At 43.3% G+C, this 25,421-nt stretch overlaps 1 protein-coding gene across 1 annotated transcript in view; it reads right to left on the bottom strand.

Annotated features, from left to right (window-relative positions):
• LOC138247443 (hepcidin-like) overlaps window positions 1-19,620 on the bottom strand; it is a 33,911-nt gene extending 14,291 nt beyond the window's left edge. Inside the window, exons 1-3 of the mRNA XM_069202069.1 lie at window positions 19,405-19,620; window positions 13,380-13,448; window positions 9,919-9,981 (exon numbers count right to left, since the gene is read on the bottom strand). Coding sequence (XP_069058170.1) covers window positions 9,919-9,981; window positions 13,380-13,448; window positions 19,405-19,473 — 201 coding nt within the window. The 5' untranslated portion in view covers window positions 19,474-19,620. The remainder of the gene's footprint in view (window positions 1-9,918; window positions 9,982-13,379; window positions 13,449-19,404) is intronic.
• Window positions 19,621-25,421: the final 5,801 nt, after the last annotated feature.

Below are 25,421 nucleotides of genomic sequence, written 5' to 3'. Positions count from 1 at the left end.
ACGCATAATGTAACGCAAAGGGTAACAGAGTGGCACAATGCATGCACTGCACCACCCTGTAAATACGGCGCGTGGACATGTAATGCAAAGGGTAACCGAGTGGCGCAATGCATGCATTGCGCCACCCTGTAATTACGGCCACGCGCCGTATTTACAGGGTGGCGCAATGCATGCAATGTCCAGGCGCCGTATTTACAGGGAGGCATGACTCCGCGTGTCACAACCATGAACACCCTGTCATTTTCCAGCAAGACACCTGCAGGCACACAGTACCACCCAATGCAGTGCAGTGTGTGTCAATTTAAAATACGGTGCACCATGATGCAGGGTCGGGGACAATAGCGTCATTTCTCACTACGCTATTGATGTACTCTACAGAAGTAGCGCCAAAATATTGTCACTACTCCTGCGCAGGCCATAATGTAACGCAAAGGGTAACAGAGTGCGCAATGCATCCATTGCGTCAACCTATAAATACGGCGCGTGGACATTAACGTTAAAAAAAAAATACGTTAATGTGGCACAAGGTGGCGCTAGGGTATTATAAATTTGCCCCTAAAGGTTTCAGCTGCAAGGCAGCCTGTAGCTTGGTTGAAATGATGACAGCTAAAGCGCAGCGTCCGTACAGCGGGTGCCCCGCTGATCAAGTCAAGCAGAACATGAGCAATTGAGGGACGTGCTCCAACCAGTGCCTGTGCATTTCCCACATTGCTGTCGATTTTCAAGCAATATCATTTGTGTTGTTGTGCAAAATAAACACGATACTTGTTTTTGCATTATGCTTAAAACAATAGAGTAAGCCTAAATATAACCTGGGATGTTAAAGCAGCCACTGTGTCCAAAACTGAACCCTGGGAAACAAATTCAGTTTCACAAGCAACAAAGTCACATGCCCATATGTTTTTGTTGTTTATTGTGCAAATTAACAAATATCGTAAACTTTACCAAAACTGCATATCAGCAAGTTGTCATGCGCAAAACTTTAAAAGTTATTTCTGGGCACATTTCTTTGCGACTTCTAAAGAGGATTGACACTGCCTACTTTCAAAAAAAAAAAAAAGTTTTCTAGCAAATGCATTTTAAATCCGTAGTCCTTTTGAACTTTTAAGGAAATTAAAGATGTGGGACGCATGTTTTATAATTTTAATTAATTTCGCTGTCTCTCTCCCCTTCTTTCTCTGAAACCGCAGTCAGGGTGGTGTCACAAATGGCCTAGAAAAGTAGAGAATCTGCCGATTTTTTTTTTTAAATAAACCAGCTGGAACAGATGAGCCAAAAGATTAGCATGGCCGTAAACATTGTCATCTCCTTTACTAGCTGCATTTTGTTTGTCACAAAGCCATACAGTAAATTACTCAAAAACACAGGATGTGAAATCAGCAAGGGAGACAAGAACCATCATTCCTGGTTCCCAAGACTGGTTCCTAAGGCTCAAAGAATACAGCAGTAGCAATGAAGGCACACCTGTTTGTTTCTGTGTACCTTAAAAAGTGTGTGCATTTTCATTGTTTGAGCCTGTCCGCATCTTTTACTTTGAACACATTTCACAACTATACCGCGCTAAGCCAGCAACCATCAGCCCGTGCTGTTTAAAACTTAACAACCCAGGAGACGACGCACGATGTTAAAGCGGCTACTGTGGTCATACGCCCACAAAAACAAACACACTTAAAGGGAAGTACGCATGCTCAGTGCACGTTCAGAGTTCTGTGCTAAGCCAGCAACCATCAGCCTGTGCGGTTTTAAAACTTAATAACCCATGCGGTGAAGCGCAATGTTAAAGCTCATACCGTAGTCACACTGTCCCAAAGACAAATACACTTAGGCCCGTATTTATACTTTTTTTAGCGCCGCATTTGCGCCGCTTTTTGACGGCTAACGGCGCAAACCTACAAAATACAATGGTATTTTGCAAGTTTGCGCCGTTTTTGCGTCAAAAAACGACGCAAATGCGGCGCTAAAAAAAAGTATAAATACGGGCCTTAGAGGGAAGTGCTTGGTGCTTGGTGCACGTTCAGTGTGTCTTGCTAAGCCAGCGACCATCAGCTGATGTTGTCTAAAACTTAACGCATGAGTTGAAGCGCAATGTTAAAGTGCCTACTTCGGTCATCCTACCACAAAAACACACTTTGAGGGAAGTGCTTGTGCTTGGTACACGTTCAGTGTGGCTTGAAAATCCATGACAAGGAACGCGGGAGCCAGGCAGCTGAGAGAGGGCGCAGAGAGCCCACAAAGTCCAAATGTGACCAAGATAACAGCCTGACTTGTAACCTTGTTTACAGCTAAGCTAAACTCAGAGCTAGAATGCTCTGCAAATGAAAAGAGCAGATCCCTTTATACAGGCAGGAAACAAAGTAAAAAAGAAGTACCCTACAGACCGGATAATCAGGACAAAGTGTAATTTTACAGTAGGTGGTCCCTGTTCCCACACAGAGAAGGGGGGACAGAACGGGATAACTGACCACTTGCAAGCAAGGATTTTTAAATGACACTTGAATTAACAAATGAAATAGCTTTAAGCCCACAGTAAGTATACTAAAAGTATCCACAAGGTCAATCGCTTACACTCGACCTAACAAGGATTTTTAAATGACACTTAAACTAACAAATGAAATTGCTTTAAGCCCACAGTAAGTATACTAAAAGTATTCACAAGGTTGAATGCTTACACTGGAACGAAAAAGGGGGAGTGGGTCAAAGGGGACTTCTCCTCATTTGCAAACCAGTCACAACTTGGGAGTTGGTAACTTTTTCTGTGGTTTACAAACCATTGAACCTTAGTGTTGCATTTAAGTACTCAGACAGTATTCCCAAAACATGTCCCTTCCAAATACTGAGTCGGTAACAATTTCTAAACGCATTTCATGATTTGGAAATATTTTTAGAAACATTGCAAGTCCTCAGAGTGCATCATTCTATGATTTGCTCAATAAATCTGCTTATAAAGCAGCCTGAAAAACATATCAATATTCTATTGGGCCACAATTGCCTGATACTGGCCACTAAAATCGAAAAGGGCTATTAACTCATCCAAAGAAATGTTTTCAACTGTTAATTCCTGCCTTAATCCCAGTGCCTCATGGACTAAGATAACTCCTTCCCAAGAACCTTTCTAAACTTCATACTTTTTTCATCGAGGAAGTCAGAAACGTATATGAGGATTTTACTCACCTTCCTCCAATCTACTTTAAATAGTAAAACGTATTGTACCGTAAACTCCACTCTAATTTCTCTCCTACTACACTAGATGAGGTCATTCACCTGGTCTCTCCCCTCGAATCTGACTCCTGTCTGGAGCCATGTCCACCTTACTTCTTCTCTCTAGATCCCCCATAATCTCCCCTCAACTTGTGGCTCTTGTTCATCTTTCATTTTCCAAAACCATGGTATCGTCTTTACGGATGCATGCCATGGTTATTGCGCTCTTGAAAAAAACCTTGTCTAGACCCTAAACCACCTGCTAGTTACCACCCTAATTCTTTTTTTTGCCTCTTCTGGCAAAAATCCTTGAGAAACATGTCAGTACTCAGCAATCCAAATATGTGGAAGAGAATCATGTTCTTAATTACTCTGTCTGGCTTGAGAACCGGCCGCAGCACCAAAACCGCACCACTGGCAGAGACTGGCAACCTTTACTGCTATATGAATCTAGGTGGATCAGCTGGCCTGATCCTTTTAGACCTCTCTGCGGGCTTTGACATGATCTGTCACTTTACTCCCCTGAGGTTCCTTATGGATTTCAGTGTTTGCTTATCTGCCATCAAGTGGCTCGCCATTCTTAATGAAGGGTTCCAAAAAGGGTCCTCCCTCTTGTTTATGTTTCTCCCCTGGCAGAATGAATATGCTCCTTTGGCTGTGAGGTCTTTGCCTACACAAATGATACTCAGATCATTTTATTAATTTCTAAACCCATCAGGACATTCTACAATTGCATTTCATCTGCGCTATATGGATAACACCAAACTGTCTCAATCTTAACGGTGAAAAAACAGAGATCCTACTTTTTATCAACAACCCTATTCCTTGAGCTCAGAATGGTTTCCTGGGGACCTAGCCAAACTCCCCCCCATCCTACATCTGCCAGAACCCTGGGTAGCATCATCCTCTCACATTTCTAAAATCTCTTCCACCAGTTGAAACCCCTCTGATTTAGGGAATCAGAGAGTTTGTGGCTTGTAAAAAAACTCAGTACATCTGGCTGTAAGTGATCTAATTTAACTTGAGGAACCTGTCTGTAAGTATGCGAAAACATATATGGGATCCCAATGTGTAAATATTTACCATCATTCATTTCGCTTATTCAAAAGGGTATCGTATAGATGTGGTAATATTGTATCTCCATAGCATATAATTCCAATCATAAATAGTGTTGGGTAAAACAATTATCTAAAAAGAGAATTTGGTGAACTCAGCATTTGCTTTTGGTGTCCCCATGGAGTGGAATTTGGCTAACATCTGCTCTGCCTGTAAACTAGAGAAAAAGGCATATTTCTAGCTAAATGGCTGATGCACCCAAACCACATTGATTTGTGGAATTACTATCCGCAGTTTACTTTGTTTTTGCCAGACTCTAGGTGGGTGCAGATCTGAAATTCACCATGATTTGCTTCACGTACTTCAGGTAAACAGTATTCATTTAGCCCTAATCATAAGCAAGCCTAAGCCGCAGAAATACTCTCAACATTTATTTTTGCTAATAGGTACGGTGAGATGCAAAATACTGTAGGTAAGTGTGGCCTTGTCACATGGCTATTTCCAACATATAATGGTGATACAAGTGCTTATGTTGACACAACAGATATTTACAGTCATATGTAAAGAAACCCCTGTGAAAACAAATCAGTCAGGACTATTCTTAGGATGACAGTTGTCTCACAATGTTGTCAACAGTCCAAGCATTTAGTAGGTAACTCCTAGGAACATCACAAGTCAGCTGTTCATCTCTTACCCTTGCACGTGCTGGGTGCCAGTCTGACACGAGCCTAAGCCAAGATTAGTGCTCATCAGTTAGATGGAATCTGGGCTTTTTAAAGACTTTGTTGGTTCTGTTCAGGTTACCAGCTTTGATTGTGCCTCTATTTCTTTCCTCTCTCATGAGGTGTGTTGTATGCAGTAGGAGACAGTATTCCTACCTTTAAAAAAGATGCATGGCTACTTCTTCCATCCCCAACTCTCATTCTTGCCAGTTTGGCATCACTTTAATTTGTCAGAAGCTCTGAATTGCACATGTTGCCATATGGATTACAGGGATTCTCTATTGTGTGTTTTCATGTAGACGCACACAGCACCCCACTGCTCCTTTGGCTAGGCAGATGCCATGTTCTTTCTTACATGTTTTAGCCTGAAATATAACCACAATTTCAATGTCTATCTCTCATATCTCAACACTAGCAGCTGGTCTTCCAAATGAGATAAGAGCACCCCTCTGGTCAAGTCAGGCACAAACCAACATACTCCCACACAGGATCACAACAAGTACAACCAGCCAACCAAGCATCCCACCAGAGGAGTTGCATGCTAGCGGTCTGAAAATGTCCTTCGGGGATAAAGCGCTAAATAGACGCTACAACACTAAAATAGAACACAGTACAATAAAGGTTGTAGTGTATCCAGATGCCATTACATTACCTGTTGAAAAAAAGTGTGTGGAGCAAGCAAAGTGCAAGGCAGTGCAGAGGGCATGCAACTGTCTGAATTTCAGGGATGCAGGAAAAGAATGGCAAAATACTTTGAGGCGAACAATGATCAGGTTAAGGAAGCTCCTTCAGGATGCCGCATTGGGGTGGGAATCACAGATAGCTGTCGAAGGAAACTCTCAAGGTGCACTCGGGAAGAGATTCACCAATAATATCTCAAATCTGTTCTCCAGATCAGAGCACAAGCTCGTTCCTGCTGCCTGCTTCCCAGTTAGCATTTTGTGTGAACTGATATCATCTCATAATAGCTAGACAAGCTCAGGATAAACCATTATATACTATGGAAGAGTTCTGGCAAGAGAGTCAGACTGGGAACTGAAAAGATGCTACAGTCACCACAGGTAGGTAGAAATTAATCTTGTGTTAATTGAGCATCTAGATATCCAACTGGCAGGCAAGCAGGACTAATCCTGGTGATTATGTGATGCAAAGCAGTGGAAATGGGAAGTTTGATCACCTTTTGCACACACAAAGGTATGTTTGTGCCAGAAGTTGGCACGAGCACAGTGCTAAATGACTTTGGCCTTTATAACTAGAAACACAAACATCTTCCTCTCTCTGTTGACCCACTGTCTGTGGTTCCTCTCAATTGCAGCTTCCCATTTCATCTCACATGTTCTTCCACCTGTCCTCTCTGTTGTCTCTTCCTTGCTCCCTACTTCTACTCTTTGCCTCCCTACTTCCCCTCTTAGCTTTCCTCTTTCCTCCCTCCTGCCCCTTCCTTCTCCAGGGCACACCTCTTATTCTCTCTACTCCTCCTTTCAACCATAATACAACCTTGCATCCTTTGTTATATTAGGACTCTACCTTCTAACCCCCAGACACATTTACCTCTTATGGACATTTAGACACAATGATTAGAGTTGTGGTCTTAAAACTGTGGTGCAGGCCTGCCTGGCGGGTAAAAGGGATTTTGGAAGGTGTGTAAATCTGTGTCGAGAAGAATGATTTAGGGGCCTTCATGAGTATCCCTGAAAGTGAACAGAATTTGGCTAACAAATGTGGCAAATGTCATTACTGGGATTACTGGTCATCCTTATTATGTTAGATAGTTTTTTAATATTGTAATCTAATACAATTTAACACTAAACACAATTATTTGTCACTATGTCCTAGACAATGTATGTCTTAACCTCCCAGAGTGTGAGTGATTTGACTCCCTCATGTTTCCATCTAGCTGCCCCTTTTCAAACCAGCATGCATATTTTGGTTTGCTTACAATATTGTGCATTTAATAGTTGCAATATTTCCACTTCTCATAATAATTATGCAGAAATATGTTGTTGTTTTGGGGGGCCCCAATCACATTTTCTGCGAAGGGGCTTCAGCATGAAATGTTTGAAACCCATTGCTACCAGGCTCGGGTACTCCTTCTGAAGAGGTGTCTCCTATGGCCTGTCTACCTTAGTCTTTAGTTTGAGTCAGTGGGCCAGGTATCCTGCCAAGGTGTTACACAGAGTTTGTAAATCAGCAGGTATGAAGAACCGGACTAGTATGTTGGAAAGCCACCTAAGACATGACACCAATAGAATTACATGTGTGAGCGCATACCATTGAATCTCCAATAGATTGAAGAAGAGGACTGAGAAACATTGGCAGATGAATGGTGGTGAACTCACTATTCTAGAGCCTCTGTTTGTTCTGAAAAGAAGAACCTGGCAGACAGTCTAATACGCATTATGGCAAGAGTAAAATATAAAGCTGATGTGGGAACTGCCCTGTGTGTAATAACACATGTTGGAGTAAAGAACTTGATGTGAGACTACAAACCCTCTGGGGCAAAAGGTATTTACAAAATGCAAAGGTATTTACAAAGTTAAACTATATTGGGATGAGCACATCTAAAGTCAAAAGAAGGAATCTAGAAGACAAGAGCTGTGGTCTTTACCTACCAATGTACCGACACATTGTTTTGAAGAAAAACAAGACAGGGCTGTAGATGGTCATCACTGAGAGGAATTGTGGCTGCTCAGAGGTAGAAATGCATAAGTGGCAATAGCGCTGGATATACTGATGCAACATGCAGGAAATTGGCATAAATGATAATATGGACTGGTCTTCTCTAACAGATTCTGAGAAAGTTGTGGGATTCAGTAGGACTGACATACAGCTCATATTGGTTTCATTCCTCATTAATACATTGATTTTGTAGCCCGGTATAGGCCTTGCCCAACTCTAAAGTCTAGAGTCTCTAAAGAACCAAGGAATAAACATAAGTGGCATGATGGAACATAAAGTGAATATACAAAATTCACTCCTGATAGACAATACGGTGATGTTCTGATTTGTACCTGGGCACCAAATAGAAGATGAAAATGTGACGAGCTGGAGATGTAGCGAACACGAATCTGGTATTTGACCATGAACCTAGTTTTCATACAAGTTTTTTTATACATTGTTTATTTTGCTTTGTCACTGTTATCAGTCAACAGTTTGTAGACATAATATAATCTCTGATGATACTAAAAAGAAAGTTCCAATCCTATAATTTCTCATTTGTAAATACACCTTTATCAAACATGAGAGTCTGTAACTTTTCCATAGTTATTGTACATTTGTGATGGATGAATATCAATGTTCTGATTGATTAATCCAAGGGCATGTGATCATTTAAGCACATGGCGCTGTGTATACGAGTATCCACCTAGAACTATATTTCTGATCACTAACTTTATACATGTGTGTTAAGCACATCAGTATGTTATTCAGCTACTAAGGGTGGGGTTGATGCAGTTCAAATTGAGGTGAAGAGTCTGCATAGCCTCATATGTGTTCAGTAATGGGTGAGTTCTTCTAGAGCTGAGAAAACCCTCAGATATGATATGTACCTTCTCTTCCAGTCTAATAATGCAGCAGTTCAAGGCAGGTTGTCTTACTTTGGTTTTTATATGTTCTTAAAGAAAAAACTGAAAACATGTAAAATGTGTGAATGTCTGTTTTCTGTTATATGCTGATGTATGTCAAAACATTTTTTAACGTAGGTGTGTTTCCCTTAGGGACCACATACACACTTCTTATGGCCCTGGTTTACTGGGATGAATTGTGGTCATTGTTTCAGCAGCGACATTAACAGAGGGGAGCAAGCATTGTATTTTGTTGAGTGGAGAAGGCTTTGGGCCAATGCTTTTGAGTCCCAAAGAAAGAGTAAGGTCCCCCTGGGCCATTACATGTGATGTTAAACAGAGCACATTGTAGCTTGGTGAAAAGTATGAAGAACTAGGAATTGAGTAGGTCCAGTAAATGAAATGTAGATTTATATAGCACAACTTATCACCCATGACGGTCTCAAGGCCCTGTCCATGGACACTGGAAGATGAAGTGATTGTCACAGGACATTGTGCCAAAGCTCGAACCCGGGTCTCCAGCCCCCGAAGTGGTTGCTCTGACTGTTACATCCTCAGTGCACACATTCATATTCAGCATTGCACAGCACCCATTTTAGCAGCCCAGAGAGACAGTGAGAGATTGTACTAGGTTGTAGGCAGCCCACTCATGCAGGTAACTAGGAGGTCATGTAAACTACCCTGGTCTAATGTTCAGGAGCTTCCTCAGGAGAACACAGTTTGTAGCCATGCTCTAGTAGTTGATGAGGGTTTAGAGTTCACAGTGATTCCTGTCTATCACACAATCAGGGCACAAATCTTTCTCGTTTTCTTTTTCTCCTTTGATGAACTAAGATGTACAGAAACCAAAGGAGCGAATGTTTTCTCTGGAGCTTGTAGCATGATGATGCCTGAGATAGGAGTGTTGAGAATGAAGACTGGAGGTGATGGGAGTGTTAAGACCCACCATGATGTGACCTTGTCTTTCTTTGTTGAGACATCCATTAAGTGCAACTTATACTCTTTACACTCACTTGGGGTGTAGCTTCGGGGGGGGGGGGGGGGGGGGGGGGGGGGGATTTTACGCCCCGAAAAGAATATTCTGTAGTAAATGGTTGGGTACAGGTGCTTTCAGTGGGGTATGATGTGGTGTGAGCTGTTTGTCGAATTTGACTCTAGATTTTTACACGCCCACACTGACAAACACAATCTTCTCTCTCTCGCGCTCTCTCGTCTGTGCCTTAAAACATGATTAGTTTGAAAACGATTGTGTTTTAATTACCCCTAGCAATCCACATTTCTCTCTCTTTCCACTGCCTCTTAAGGCAAAGCAACGCCCCAGCTGTCACTCCCAGGCCTCTTAGCACTGATGCAGAACAGGGTGAACACAAACTACTTACAGATGAGGAGTTAATCATCAGGTCGAATTTCACACTCTTGACATCTGGCTCAGCATCATATGCCTGCAAGATAGAAACAAGTTCTTATTTTAGCAGCACAGATACATTTCTATCAGTAAGTGAGCAGTTTCTACCTTTGCTGTGTATGAATTGCTGTCTCAGTTCAAAGTTGGCTGTGGTCTCTGGGACTCGTCTGCAACTGCTGCTTTATCATGCTAATGGACAAAGACAATACTGCCACCCAGCGCTTAATTTGTAAATAAAAAGGTGCCGGTGCCCAAAGCTCTCTTAAACCCGAGCCTGCTGTAATTAAATGTGTGAACATGGAATACTGAGGTGGCGAAATCCTGAAGCCATCTCGGGCCTCTTCAATCCATATAAAGCCACCCCCTGCCCCTTCAGCTTACTCTTGCAGCTTACTACTTTCTCCCTTTATGACGCTTTTTCGTTTTTCCCTTCCTCCGTCTTTCCCATATGTATATTTTGCTCGCAGCAAATGCTTGAGGAAGAAGAATAAGCTCCGGCCCTCAAAATTAAGTGCCGGTGCTCGGCACCAGAAACAACAAGCACAAATTAAGCACTGCTGGCACCAGAGTGGCATACTAACAGAGTGAAATAAGACCTGGACCCACCCACACACGTTCAGGTACAGTGCAGTCTGCATCAGTGTTGTGTACATTTCTCTGGTGCATAAAACATACAGTGCAAGTTACTCTCATAGCAAGTACATAGCATGGACGGAGTGAGTGCACAGCAAGGACAGCATCCTTTCAATCTTTTGCTGCAAGCAGAGCAGGTACAGCATGGACAACGGCAATGCAGGATCCCCCAGACACAACATAAATGCAGCAAGCACAGTGTTAGCTTCCCTCACAAAAGCTGCAGATGCTACAGCTCCACTTGTCATCCAGGAGCACAATATGAATTGAACTAGGTATGTTGAGGCACGGATAATACAAAGTATGCATGCATCTGGTAAGTTGATATTTACATGTATTGCTCTACTGTGCAGTGTAACATTAATACTGTGGAAAAGACTAATTTGGTAGACCATTCACTAGAAATCTAAAGTCTCCGAACATCAAATGGAAGAAATCACCTTCTTTAATTCAAATTGATTAAAAGTCTGTCCTGAAGAAGGCCACAGTAAAAAAAAATTACCTATCTGAAACATTAGAGTTTATATTAACGTATTTGGCTACACAATTGAAATGAGCTGCTATTGGGGCATGTCAATTTAGGTTCAGACAAAATTCCTATCAGCCTCACGACTCTTATATTGTGTATATTAAAACATCCCCAATAACACTTGTAATTTTGTTTATTCCCTGAGTTGCTTATTCTGTTTATGCAACTGTGCATTGAGAGGAATTGGTTGCAATATGTGTTATGTCTAATACATTCTTTTTTAGTAAAAGTATCTGAACACAGAGTATGAACAGAGTAACCCTTAAAGGATGGAAGGCAACATGGAAAGCCTCCCTCTGACCACAACAGCCACGCAATGACAAAACCAATACGTTTTGTCCATATTAAGTGTGTGTTATGTGCTGGAAACACTGAAATGGATGATGCTTCAATTACCCACAGTAATGCAAGAGGTCATGCAAAATGGGCCCTGTAACAGTGGTCACACTCAAGGCCCGATTCACAAACGCCTCCACACTCATGACGGAGACCCCACAGTCGTGACAGGGGTCCCTCACTCATGGTGGGACCTCCGTACTGCATTGACCCACGTAAAAACATAGGCCCACTGTCACAAGTGCAGCCCCCCCACCACCGCCACGACTGCGGGGCCTCCACCACAACTTTGGAGGCCCTTTGTGAATCAACCCCTCAGTGCACACCTCATTGGGCCCAGCCCAATGGGCACCTGTCCCTCCACAAAAAGCACCCATAGACTGGCCATGGATCTTGCATGAGTAACCCCAGAGACACTATGGGCCAGATTTACAAGAAGCTAGCGCATTAGTACTGATGTGCCAGTTTCCGTGCGTCACCCCTGCCACACCTAACGACACCATGTGTGCGCCTTATTTATAATACGTCGCACCATGGCGCACGTTAGGCCAATAGCGTCAGAATTTTATACGCTATTGGGGCTCTTTTTTCCACTGGGGTCAAATGATTTTGACGCTAGTGTAGCAAAGCGCAAGGAGGCTCATAGGTTAATATGGGTGCATCATTTTAATGCCTGCTCTTAGCAGGTGTTAAAAGTGACGCAAAAAATGGTGCAGTGAACTCTTGTAGATTTCAATGTGACATTTTTGCGAGCCTCCTAACGCCGGGATGTCCAATCCCCTTAGATACTTTATGCCTGATGCAGGCATAATGTGGTGCCAGGGGTCGCAAAATGGTGAAATGCACACATTGCTCCACTTTGTAGATGTGGTGCTGTAAAAATTGCCTCCTTGAGCCACATTAGCGTAAATAAATGACGCTGGTGTGGCCTAAGGAGGCGCTAGGGCTATGTAAATGTGGCCCTATGCATTAATAGTCTTAAAAGCTAGCATGGTTGACTCTCCATAGTGCATGCATCTAATGGATTAGTTCAGAGTGTTGATGGACCCACATAGTCAGTGCACCAATGAGCCAAGAATGGAGAGTCAGTGGCCATACACAGCCCATACTTCAAAGGACCTAGTAAGGAGAATCCTTTAAAGGCCACTTTATTTAAACAGTGCATGACATCTTATAACATCACACATGGGTGTTTGCAGCTGGAGAGATGTAATGTGCACTTTTAAATAGCTTTGCGGAGAAAAAGGGCTGAGAATGTGTTGTGTTTTAAAATGTGCAATTGTAATTTGTTGTTTGGGGTGGGCAGTGTACCTTTATGGAATGCTGGGTGCGTGGAGTTCTGATGACTTCATCAGCTCCTGAATCAGTTGCTGTACTTGGAGCTGTGAGGACGTTGGTGTGTTCAGGAATATTCCTTCTCTGTTTTTCCCTTCTTTTGGATACAACATAAATATTGACACACATTGTGATCTGCAGCCATTTCTACAAATGTGTTTCCGTTGAAGATGGTTTATATTGCATTGTTTAATACATTTGTTTCTCTTTGTAATTTTCCCACTCTGATGACAGGAGTGTTGACGGTGCTGGAATATTTGAGGGCAGGTGCTTGACAGAGGGCAGTGCACATAATATCCGTATTTTGCGTTCATTTGGGAATCGCCGCGATATTATTATTATGGACAGAAACTTCTGACAGGTTGACCTAATTGTGGGGACATCATCACTGTGTACTGTTGACAAAAGTATTTGATTTTGTAAATAAGGGAAATCGTACAGATTGCTAAGCTTGGAGCATGTCACCAGCGAGCACAGCGCCGAGAATGAAGGCCCCTTGTAGCGCTCCGTGGTGCACCTGATAGCTTCTGCAATGAAAGGGAATTGAAATCATATCTGCTGGTATGAAGGAACCAGCCTTTCAGCACTGCGCTGACACTTACAGGAACAGCATCGACCTCCATCTTCCCAGGCAGCTCTCCATCCATGGTCACGACAGTCTCAGGCTCCGCCTACAAATAAATAGTGAACTAAAATCAGCATGAGGGATCAGAGGACAACTCTATGCAAAATTGTCAGCTCCTGAAAGCCTAGTATTTCATATAGCGCCTAGCAGATCGCTTATTCTCAAGCACTTCTGTTTTGGAAGATAAGGGAACAGGGGAACAAGGAAAATGAGAGATCAGCCGAAGATCACACAGTGTGCTCAAGATCAGTACTCATATCCCACCAGCTGAAACGTAGCTTCCAAACCACTTTATCCTGCTTCTATCCTGATATTCCGATTAAGGGCTACATTTATCAACAGTTTACACCAATGTAAGTTCACCGAAAGTTACGCAAACTGGTGCCAAGTCCTGACCTGCTAATTATTCCTCCTGAAGCCAGGTGCAAAGAAGGAGAAAAGCTTTCTTTTCTCCAAACCTTTCTGACTTTGCATGGGTCCTGTGCTGCATAGCACAACATGCAAAGTAGGAAAAGTTTCAAAGTAAATCTAAACCTAGTATTTTGTACTGGAAGGTGTCTGCATGCTAGACTCATGCTGACACCTTTGGACAATGTTGCAACAGTGTGCATGGCGCTTTGGAAAGAGGGCAACTGTGTCATCTTTTGCAGATATGGCCCTGTCCTGCTCGCCCCTTTCATGCAACACACCACAGCAACTTTGGTTGCTGTAATACCCTGTGTGAACTAAAAAATAGTAAATTTGCCCCTTAGTGTTTCATTAAAATGAGCAATATCATATTAATATATTTATTATTTGTAATACCACCTATCATGTTTATCTCATTCAATTCCACTGTCCAAGGATACATGTCAGATGTACAGATAGAAAGTTAAAAGGCAAAATCATATTATTCCACTCAACTTTAGAGACACACTGTATGGAAAATCTTTTTGCAGTTTTGTGCACATTGGACCCACAGTAACTGACAGTCTGGCATAAAGACAGCAGATGGTTCGCTTGTTTTGGAAGTGTTGAACAATGTATTAACCTCACACTTGGTACACATTCCTACATATAAATAAACAGACACTATAAAATGGCTGCCATGGTATCCTTAGTAAGTACTCTATCAATGTACTTATTATTGTTTTTTAACTTGCTTTGGTTGTGAGATTACCACCATGAAAGGCTAAGCCACACTGCTGTCAGGATGTAGATCAGGATTTTTTTTGGTATTCACAAAGGTAAGTTGAGAATAGTATCTTTATGTCCGCACTCGGGGTGGAATCTCTGCACCGAGTGTGGAGATTCCACTCCGCACCCGGAGTGTAAACGCCGCACCCGGAGTGTACTCTCCACACCCGGATTGGAGATTCCACCCCGAGTGTGAACGTAATGATACTACTCATAAGTTACCTTTGTGAACACCGAAAAGTCATAAACTTAGACTAAAAGTCTAAGTTTACCTTTGTGAACCGGGCTCCTATATATTAAAGTTCATAAGGACCTCATTACAAGTGTGCTCTTAATTCCAACGCTGATATAAAAAGGTGGTACCAGAATTGCAAGTTTTTTTTTACTTTCAAATAGAGTTTTGGATGCTCAAAGCAGCTGAACATTCTCGGGGAAAATCTGGCCCCAAATGAGGAATTACTTGAGGAATACATCAGGATTACCCATTCCTCCATTCCCTAGTTGTTCTTTTTTTCTTAGTGGATCCTCAGAATCCAATTCGTAGTTTTCCCCACCTATAATGTTACCACTACACTCGGTGTCAGTAACTCCAGGGTGGGGAAAATATTTCCCATTTGTTGGGCCAATCATCATGTGGACCTCAACCTTGGGTTGTCGGATCTCTCCACGTAGTCAACACATTATGGGAATGATCACAGTTTTTTTCTTATTTAGCATGAATTGCTGCGCTTGTTCCCGTTTTAGCCCCAATGCTTTAAGCCTGCACCCTGCACTGGATTTCCTCTCCAGCATGATCTGCAGTATCTAGGTGGACATTCTCTAATAGTGGGGCTCAGCTTGGTTGTCAACGCTGCAAGGCTGAAAAATGTGCAAGTCAAATGTAGCATAGGAAGCTCAGCCACCCTAGGGGTGTCTATGTCAGTGGCAGACAGCAGAGGCGTTTTAAGGTTTGGGCAATATAGGCAACTGCCCAGGGTCTCCCTGTTCAAAGGGTCCCCACGGGAAAGTGAACTTTCCATCTCACATGTGTATATTTCTCCACCTCCACCTTTCATGTATTAATTGCTATTGTTTGGTCTCACAGGGCTTGAATTGGGAGGCACTGGGTAATAAACTGCAAAGCTGTTCTGAACAGGGGCCCATAAAGGATATCTTGCCAGGGCTCCTCGAAATCCTAAAGATGACCCTGGCAGACAGAAAAGGAAGACAGAGAGAAATGTAATGTGGTGGGAGGAGAAAGAGAGAAGGCAGGCAGTGAGTAGGGTTAGGTAGTGTCAGGGGGGCACATAGAGGGATTGCTGATATATAAAGGAGGTGGGAGGATGCCTGTAAGTGTTTAAGTGAGAACAGAGGTTGTAAGAAGGTGTGTGTGGGACTGTGCCTGGTTGTCGATGTGTAAGAAGGTGTGTGTGGGACTGTGCTTGATTGTCGCTGTGTAAGGAGGTGTGTGTGTGGGACTGCGCCTGATTGTCACTGTGTAAGAAGGTGTGTGTGGGACTGCACCTGATTGTCGCTCTGTAAGAAGGTGTGTGTGGGACTGCTCCTGATTGTTGCTGTGTAAGAAGGTGTGTGTGGGACTGTGCCTGATTGTCGCTGTGTAAGAAGGTGTGTGTGGGACTGTGCCTGCTTGTCGCTGTGTAAGAAGGTGTGTGTGGGACTGCACCTGATTGTTGCTGTGTAAGAAGGTGTGTGTGGGACTGTGCCTGCTTGTCACTGTGTAAGAAGGTGTGTGTGAGACTGTGTCTGATTGTCGCTGTTTAAGAAGGTGTGTGTGGAACTATGCCTGGTTGTCGGCTGGTGAAGTGTGTGCAGGAGTGAGAAGATGATCCTAGGGAAAGGAATGAGAAGAAGGTGAGGCTGTGGGGTGTGGAGTAGAAAGTTGTGAGAGAGGAAAGTGTTAGAAGATGGTGAGAGGTGAGTGAAAAAAAGAGAGCAGTGTGTGTGACATAAAACATGAGAGGTAGAAAGAGAGACAGACTGGCCTCAGGTGATGCAGAGAGCTTAAGAGGGAAAGAGAATGAAAGTGTGAAAAGGGATCCTTTGGGGAACGTGTGAAATAAGAGAAAGAATGAATGTTAGATGCAAGTTCATGAGGGAGACTGTACAATGTGAGAGAGAGGATGCTGGATGGGGGAAGAGGTAACTACTGGGGCAGGTAATAACAGACAGATTCATAGAGCTTCCCGTACACGCAACAAATGTGACCGCTTTAGTATAGGTGGATGGTACATCAAAATGTGCGCCTGTTAGGATGACAAATATTCTCAAATAGGCCTTAGAAGGTTGAGAGGGACTAGAAGTAAGAGAGAGAATTTAGAAGAGGACTATGTGAGAGATGGAGCAGTCTGAGAAAAGGAAGGAAAGAAGACGGGAGTGAATAAGAGAGAAGAGTGCTCGAGAGGAAGGTAAGAAGAGTGGGCGAAAGTGAGCTGGTGATGAAACAAGAGGTAGATGCTGAGAAAAGCGGGAAATGAGATGATCCGGCTGGACACTGGCCTTTCCCTCGGGTCCTTTCACAATACCTAGGATGGGAGGTTTCTCTATTAGCATGTCACGCTTGAGTTCATTGATTTGTCAGACCTATATTTGGTTCCCAGTACTGTTGGTGAAATTATATGTCAGACTTGAGGGTCCTTTGCACAACTGTCTTGTAAATGTAACTCTGGTAACCGAGGCAAAGTCATACCATAGTGGATCAGACTAACACCATGCACTGCACCCACATACAGCTCCCTCTGTACCCTATATCGTCACTTCCGCCACGCATTTAGCCATTCACAGATCTAGAATGCAACATGCCTTGTTCCCCAATGTCTGAGACATCCACAGTTCACCCTGTGCACTTCTACCTTGACCTGCAGATGCACTGATATTTCAGTCCTGCGGCATTCACAGGGAGAGGGCTGCATCCTGCACTTTAACCCACCAGTATCGAGGCACTTAAAGGGCTCACATCCCAACCCTCTGCTTGAACTGCATCATGCTTCGTAATCCAAGACCATTTGTCTAATGTGAAAAGCAGACGCCCTGTTATGTACTATTCTAGTGTCAGAGTATTTGTCTGTCACTCTTCATGTATCTCTGTCTCTTTGTTGTGCTACCATTTCATCATAGCAGTAAAACCCAGAGTGACCATAGCAGGACTTGTAGGACATGACTGAAGTCTCACCTTGCACGAGAAACTAGGGATGTCAATGAATGATACCAGAGTGAAATAGCAGCATCACTCTTTCATCCCACATACACTCATCATCCCAGTATTTAAGGGCCTGCTTCAGCATCCATGTGCTTGCTCTTCAGGGGAAGGGAGCCTGAACTGACGCTCTGCTGTACCTGTTCAGTGGTGTACACAAGCCTGATCTGCTTCTGATAGTGTTATAACTTGTTTGTGATGTGAGAAGCTGTGGATGCTGCTGCTGGAGGTTCACCTGTTCTGTGAGGGAGGGAAGCTTGCACTAGTGCGCTCTATGTGATGTTGCTCCTGTGTGTGTATGTCTCACTTTACAAAAGCTGAACTATTTTTTGTCGCCAATGTTTATAATAAATAATGCAAATAAAAGTGAACTCCCACAAAGAAGGTAAACGTAGTTTGCTTTTGTTTTTGCATGTGAAAAAAACGTTTTGGTAGAAGGCAAGATCATATTGTAAAAAAATAAATTGGGGAGGGGGCATGTGGTCGTGTTCATCACATTATGAATTCAGGTCCTCAAGTCCCAAATACAAAGCAAACCCTGAACTGGATGAGACCAGGAAGAGGGAGTGCTCTATGCTAAGCCTCTGAGCCCAAACCCCAGCAGACCCTGACTGACCTGGAAAACGTGAAAGGTCTGACAGCAACTCCTGAGACTCACTTCTCAGGTTAGAGCCACAGCAGCTCAATGGGTCTATAGTTGTGAGACAATAATAAAAAAAGCAATTGTCTTAGTAGCCTTGCATTGGAGCCTAGGCTTCATGTGTTCCGCATTGTGGCTGCTACACGCTTTCCATTGCATCTGCACAAGGACCACTAGGGAAACAGGGCAGAGAAAGGCATCCTCAACTTGCACTGGCACAGAACTAGCACAGAACGCTCAAGTTTCCCAGGTCCATGCACGAGTATTGTCTCCAGTCCACTATTTGCATTCTGGAATTTGTAGTGGTCCTGTGTCAATGATAATATCAGGACTACAAGTCCCAGAATTAAAGAAAATACTTGGAGATGACGAGCTACTCAAGCATGGACCTATTAAATAAAATGTATACACGTCCAGAGCATAAACAGTAATAGACTCTGTCTGCTCCATTAGTAATACAGGCAAAATCAGGAGCAAATAGCATCAGATCTGTTTACTACTGGCAATAGCAGGAAATACAACCTATATGTTTCATGTCCAAGGCTATCCTTTTTCAGATCCGATATCGGGTGTGACTGTTCAAGTGGTCCCAGTCTACCAAAGACTACAAGTCCCAGAATGCACAGATTTGCTTATGAAAACTAGGCATGAAATAGAGTAATCTGGCACCATCATGGGCACCCATATTTCCACTTGAGGAGGACTTTTAGAGTTATCAATTGAACTGATTTCATGAAGGCAACTTCCACCCAGTACCAGTTTAGCTTTACCACTCTGCAGCACTAAGCATGCTGGGACTTATAATGGAAACATGAAACTCCAAGCCCACCACATGCTAAGGCCTGTTGACTGATACATCAAGACTCCATGTAAATTACCATTGTCACGTTGACGTTAGCGGACTGGTATGGGATTGTCACCCAAATATTTAAGCCAGCTAAGATACAGATGCACTCTGCTGAGGACCACTGGCCTATGATATTGGACACTTACCTCTTGGCCAGCTTCAGCAAAGCAGAGCCCAATGGCCAGAAGGGCCAGCATGTACATCCTGAGAGCCATAGGAGGAGAGAAGACTTAGTTGGAGAAGGTAAGACCACAGGACACTGCTTCCTCCACAGGGCACTGCTTCCTCCAAGGGCTTGTCTGCCAGGCCCAGGGCAGCTTCTCTTTTAAAGGAGAGAGTGGGGATTACCCAGGCTTTAGTTACCGAACAGCCCTTCCTTCTCCGCCTCCCCCACATCCCCTTTTTGCTACATTTAAGAAAATCCAGCAGCCTTTACCTCTTCACCCCCATGCCTTAGACTACTGGGTACCTAGATGACCTGCTGGTACTGGGTTGCACCCCTTGACCAGTTGCATCAGTGCTGGTAAACTGCTTGTACAGAAGTGAAAGACACATGACTGCTCAATCAGCAAATACAAAGGGCTGCCCGAAAATAATGTTCCCCTTTTTACGTTATTTCTAATTGAGAAAAGGTTTGAGAACTAAGGGTGTTTTTTCTGACTTCCCAAACATATGAGTTAGACTTTTCATCCTTGGCGTGGCCTCCCTTAACTTTTTGCCTCTGTTTCCCAGGTTGTTGATGTGTGCTGGACTCTGATTTTGCTGTTTTTGTTACTCTGGGCACTTTATCACTGCTAACCAGTGCTAAAGTGCAAGTGCTCCTTTACAAAATGCGTATGTAATTGGTTTATCCATGATTGGCATATTTGATTTATTAGTAAGTCCCAAGTACAGTGCACTAGAGGTGCCCAGGGCCTGTAAATCAAATGCTACTAGTGAGCCTGCAGCACTGGTTGTGCCACCCACATAAGTAGTTCTGTAATCATGTCTCAGACCTGCCACGGCAGTGTCTGTGTGTGCAGTTTTAACTGTAAATTCGACTTGGTAAGTGTACTCATTTGCTAGGCCTAAACCGTCCCTTTTCTTACATGTAAGGCACCCCTAAGGTAGGCCCAAGGTAGCCCCAAGGGCAGGGTGCAGTGTATGGTTAAGGTAGGACATATAGTAATGTGTTTTACATGTCCTAACAGTGAAATATTGTTACATTTGTTTTTCACTGTTGCAAGGCCTGTCCCTCTCATAGGTCAACATGGGGGCTACCTTTAAATATGATTAAAGGGTAGATTCCCTTTGGGAGAGGATAGACATGTGGATTTGGGGGTCTCTGAGCTCACAATTTAAAAATACATCTTTTAGTTAAGTTGTTTTTAAGATTGTGTGCTTGAAAATGCCACTTTTAGAAAGTGAGCATTTTCTTGATTATACCATTTCTGTGACTCTGCCTGTTTGTGGATTCCCTGTCTGGGTCAGTTTGACAGTTGGGCTGGTTGCACCTCACACTAGACAGTGACACAAAGGGAGCTGAGGTGTAGTCTGCATTTCCTGATGAGCCATCTGTGCTAGGAGGGAGGGGAAGAGTGGTCACTCACACCTGAAAGGGCTGTGCCTGCCCTCACACAATGCAGTCTCCAACCCCCTGGTGAGCGTCTGGGGCCTGGCCTGGGCAAGGCAGGATTTCACATTCAAGAGAGACTTTGCTTTGAAGTAGGCCTACTTCAAAGGAGAAAATGGGAATATGAAAGGCACCCAAAACCACAGACTGTAGAACTCTTCTGGAAACCAAGAGAAACCTCTGCCTGTAGAAGAGCTGAAGAGCTGAGTAAAAAGAGCTGCCCTGCCTGTGCTTTGTGGAGCTATCCTGCAGTTGCTTCTTCTGCCAGAGTAAGAGGCCAAAGACTGGACTTTGTGTGCCTTCCATCTTGTAAAGATCTCCAAGGGCTTGATTTAGAGCTTGCCTCCTGTTGTTTGAAGTCTCAGGGACAGCAAAGACTTCTCTCTACCAGCACCTGGAGTCTCTGGAGAGACTCCTACTCTGCCCTCTGGTGCCCATCCAGTTCCTGGGACCCTGAAAAGAGAAGCTGAAAGCCTAAGAAGAAGAAATCCACGCACAGAACGCCGTCCGGGGAAAAGATCGACGTGACTCCAATCTGTGGCTGGAAAATCGATGCGCCACCGGCTTCACGGCTGAAAATCGACACTCGCCTGCAAAGTGACCGAAGAATCGACGCACGGAGCTGGAGAAATGACGCGCAGCATCGCTGATGGAGGCTGGTGAGATCACAACCCGAGCTGCGTGGTTTTTGGATCATTGTGCGGCTGGATTTCTGACGCAAGTACCGCTAGGCGTGTAAAAACAACGCAAGGCCTGCCCGGACCCAAGAGTGCTGACCAGATCAACGCATTGCTCTCCTGCAGAGAGAAGAAACGACGCGCCCAACCAGACGAAAGGAAAAACAACGCAAGGTCCCGCCTAGTGGAAGTGACGCATCACAAGCCCTTTTTGATACACACTCGCCCGTGTGGGGTTATTTTTGACGCACCATAGGTACATTTTCACACTAACAGTGTTAGTGTGTGTTTAAAACTACATACTCTTTTTGCTTTTTAATTGATAACTTGTGTATTCTGGATTTTTGTCGATTTGGTCTTGTTTTGTTTAGATAAATATTTCCTATTTTTCTAAACCTATGTTGTGTCATTTTGTAGTGTTTTCATTAAGTTACTGTGTGTGTTGGTACAAATACTTTACAGCTAGCACTCTGAAGTTAAGCCTACTGCTCTGCCAAGCTACCAAGGGGGTAAGCAGGGGTTAGCTGAGGGTGATTCTCTTTTACCCTGACTAGAGTGAGGGTCCTTGCTTGAACAGGGGGTAACCTGACTGTCAACCAAAGACCCCATTTCTAACAATATACATTAATATAGTTTAAAATTAATATATAGAATAAATAGCAGACTAGTTGCAGAACAAAAATATATGTCTGCTCAATGTCATTGAAGCAATCAGAAGCAAGCAAATACAGAGTTTAGGGTTTGATGGTGTCAGTAAGTCAAACCTTATACATACATTTGTCAACAAAGAGAATTTCATCACAAAATAACCCTCTTCATTGCCGGTGTGACGCTCCCTTAGATGAGCCTGATGTCGATGTATTTTTTCACCTTCTGTCTACTACCCAGTGTTGAAAGTTATACCCTCTATGATGTCTGGTAATGGTATGCATACATAGGGATAGGTCTGTAACTAATCCATACTCCATAGTGAGTGTGTCACGGTTCTGAGTGTTTCTGTAACTGATGTCACATGTACTCAGTTTAACAGTACTACTGACCTCAGAAGGAAGGATGTCTTGGGTGGCAAGTCATCTTTAACTAGACTCTAGTTTATTTTAGGTTAAACCTGTGTCTATCCACTAAACTTACCGCCCTAGGAGCCTCATGGTTAACCCTCTACAGTGAGTGTGATATCACTTCCATATTATTCCAAGGTTGGTATGTCCCAACAACCTGACTCCTGGGACCAGCTCCACATCGTCTCAGATAGGTCTATATTTACTCAGAAACACTCCCCAGCCTGACAATGGCATGGTACATACTCTACAATGATTGAAACACAGCCAGTTCTCTTATGCCAGCCAGCATTTCCTGGTAAGATGAGCTAGCAAAGGGCATCAGAGACCACATGTCACAGAGAAGGAACAAACCAGAGAGAAGTGCTGTTTGGGATGACACCAAATTAGAATAGCAGAGCTGTAAAAGAGTGTTTTTGAACTGCTACACAAAACTTTATCTTTCCTTTAGTTTTTCTGATCAGAATTCAAGACACAACCAGGCAGCTGCCTTTCCTTTATTTTTGGACAACTGACTCAGTGCTTTCTTAGAGAAATGGGATCCTTGCTTCTAATCTTTCAATACTCGTCTCCCAATACTCACTCCTCATTAATTCATATGGCTGTTTCCCACTTCTTATTCATCATTCCTCAATCTTCAGGTCTCAGTCCTCTCTCCTCATGCTTCACTCCTCATCAATCAATTTGTTTTCCACAATCCTCAATCCTCAATTCTCATTCCTCACTCCTCATTCCTCACTTCTCTTCCTTCACTAATCAGCTCTCCTCCGAAATGTACAAATCTTCATTTTCCCATCACATGCTAGTATGTCCATTTTAGGACTTTTCTTCCCTCAACCCTCATAGATTAGTTCTCATTCCACATACCTTCTCCTCATTTGTCACACATCACCCTCGTTTGCCCCACTAGTGATAAAAGTAAATGTCAATATCATTTACTTTTTTCAGAGTAGACAATCATTCAATGTTAGAACTGATTTGTGTGCACAATAAAGTGAAAATGCTGATTTACATTGGTAGGTTTAAATGGCATCATGATGTGCTTTTATAAAGAAGATTTACTAAATGTAAAAGTTTTTTGATAAGTGCATATCGACTAAAATTGTGTATATTTGATGTGTTTATATGTTATGTTATGTTATGTTATTTTTATTTGTACCGCGCACAGCTGCCCCAGCAAAGGGGCGTCCCGGCGCTTTGAGAAGGTAAACACAACACAGCACTAAAAGCGGGCAAAAGAAGACAAAACACAACAGATAAGCTTAGACAAATAAAAAGGTCTTAATAGCCCTAACATCACCAAAAGGCAGCAGACCGCTGTACAGAGTCAAAGACAAGTACAAAGGTAACGACAGGAGAGATTGCTGGTTACAGAGTTGTAACTACATTGTGAGGTAGTGTCCTTTGACGAGGTGAGTCTTCAAATCTTTGCTATGCAGGACCAGTGTTGGGGTGGTCCTGATGGTTAGAGGGATGTTGTTCCTGAACCTGGGTGCATAGATGAAGAACTGCTGCCTTGTGTTTTTATTTTTTACACTTCCTAGTTTGTAGCCTGATGGTATCCTGGCTGCAGGTGTGCCGAAAACCACCAAGATGGTAAGGTTGCCTGAAAGATAAGCGGGGATGCTGATTGTGATGTAAATGATGCAGCTGATTTTGAGGATGATGTGGGCCAGCAATGGAGCCAATGGAGCTCCATCTGAGTGGGGGTGATGTGATCATATTTTTTCTGTCTGTGGATGAGACATGCTGCAGTGTGTAGGACGCCCCTATGGGGTGCCAGTGTGGTGTCTGGGAAGCCTTGGAGCCTCAATTGAATGAAATCCTCTGTAGCACAGTTTTCTTCTTCCCCCTTTCCATTAATTTGTTTCCAAAGCAGTACATATTTCCCTTTTTCTTAGTATAATCAATAAATGAGTGACACATCCCTTGAGTTTTCATCTGTCAAAATAATTATGACAATGCTTTCTAAATATTACATGACAAATAAAATGCTTTACATACGCAATGTAACACTCCAAAGAATCGTACATTGTACAAAGTAAAACATTATTGTACATAAATATCTAAGCCCATTTCCTGCATGCTTGTCTCATATGTCTTATAGGATTCTGGTGATCTCCTCTGTTCATGGAATAGTGTTGAAAAATATTATTTGCATATATTGTGTGTTAGACCGGACAGCCTTAGGGTAGTCACCCCTAACTTTTTGCCTGCCTCCCTCTACTTTGTAGACACTGTTTTTGCTGGTTTTTAGACTCTGCGCACTTTACCACTGCTAACCAGTGCTAAAGTGCATATGCTCTCTCCCTTAAAACATGGTAACCTTGAATCATACCTGATTGGACTATTAATTTACTTATAAGTCCCTAGTAAGGTGCACTTTATGTGCATAGGGCTGGTAAATTAAATGCTACTAGTGGGCCAGCAGCACTGGTTGTGCCACCCACTTAAGTAGTCCCTTTTCATTGTCTCAGGCCTGCCATTGCAAGGCCTGTGTGTGCAGTTTCACTGCCACCTCGACTTGGCATTTAAAAGTACTTGCCAAGCCTAGAACTCCCCTTTTTCTACATATAAGTCACCCTTAACGTGTGCCCTAGGTAACCCCTAGTGCAGGGTGCTGTGTAGGTAAAAGGCAGGACATGTACCTGTGTAGTTATATGTCCTGGTAGTGTAAAACTCCTAAATTCATTTTTACACTACTGTGAGGCCTGCTCCCTTCATAGGCTAACATTGGGGCTGCCCTCATACACTGTTGAAGTGGCAGCTGCTGATCTGAAAGGAGCAGGAAGGTCATATTTAGTATGGCCAGAATG

Source organism: Pleurodeles waltl, chromosome 7 (assembly GCF_031143425.1).
Source record: "Pleurodeles waltl isolate 20211129_DDA chromosome 7, aPleWal1.hap1.20221129, whole genome shotgun sequence".
In the NCBI taxonomy this organism is placed as follows: Eukaryota; Metazoa; Chordata; class Amphibia; order Caudata; family Salamandridae; genus Pleurodeles; species Pleurodeles waltl.
This window is presented reverse-complemented; position numbering and strand designations above follow the sequence as displayed.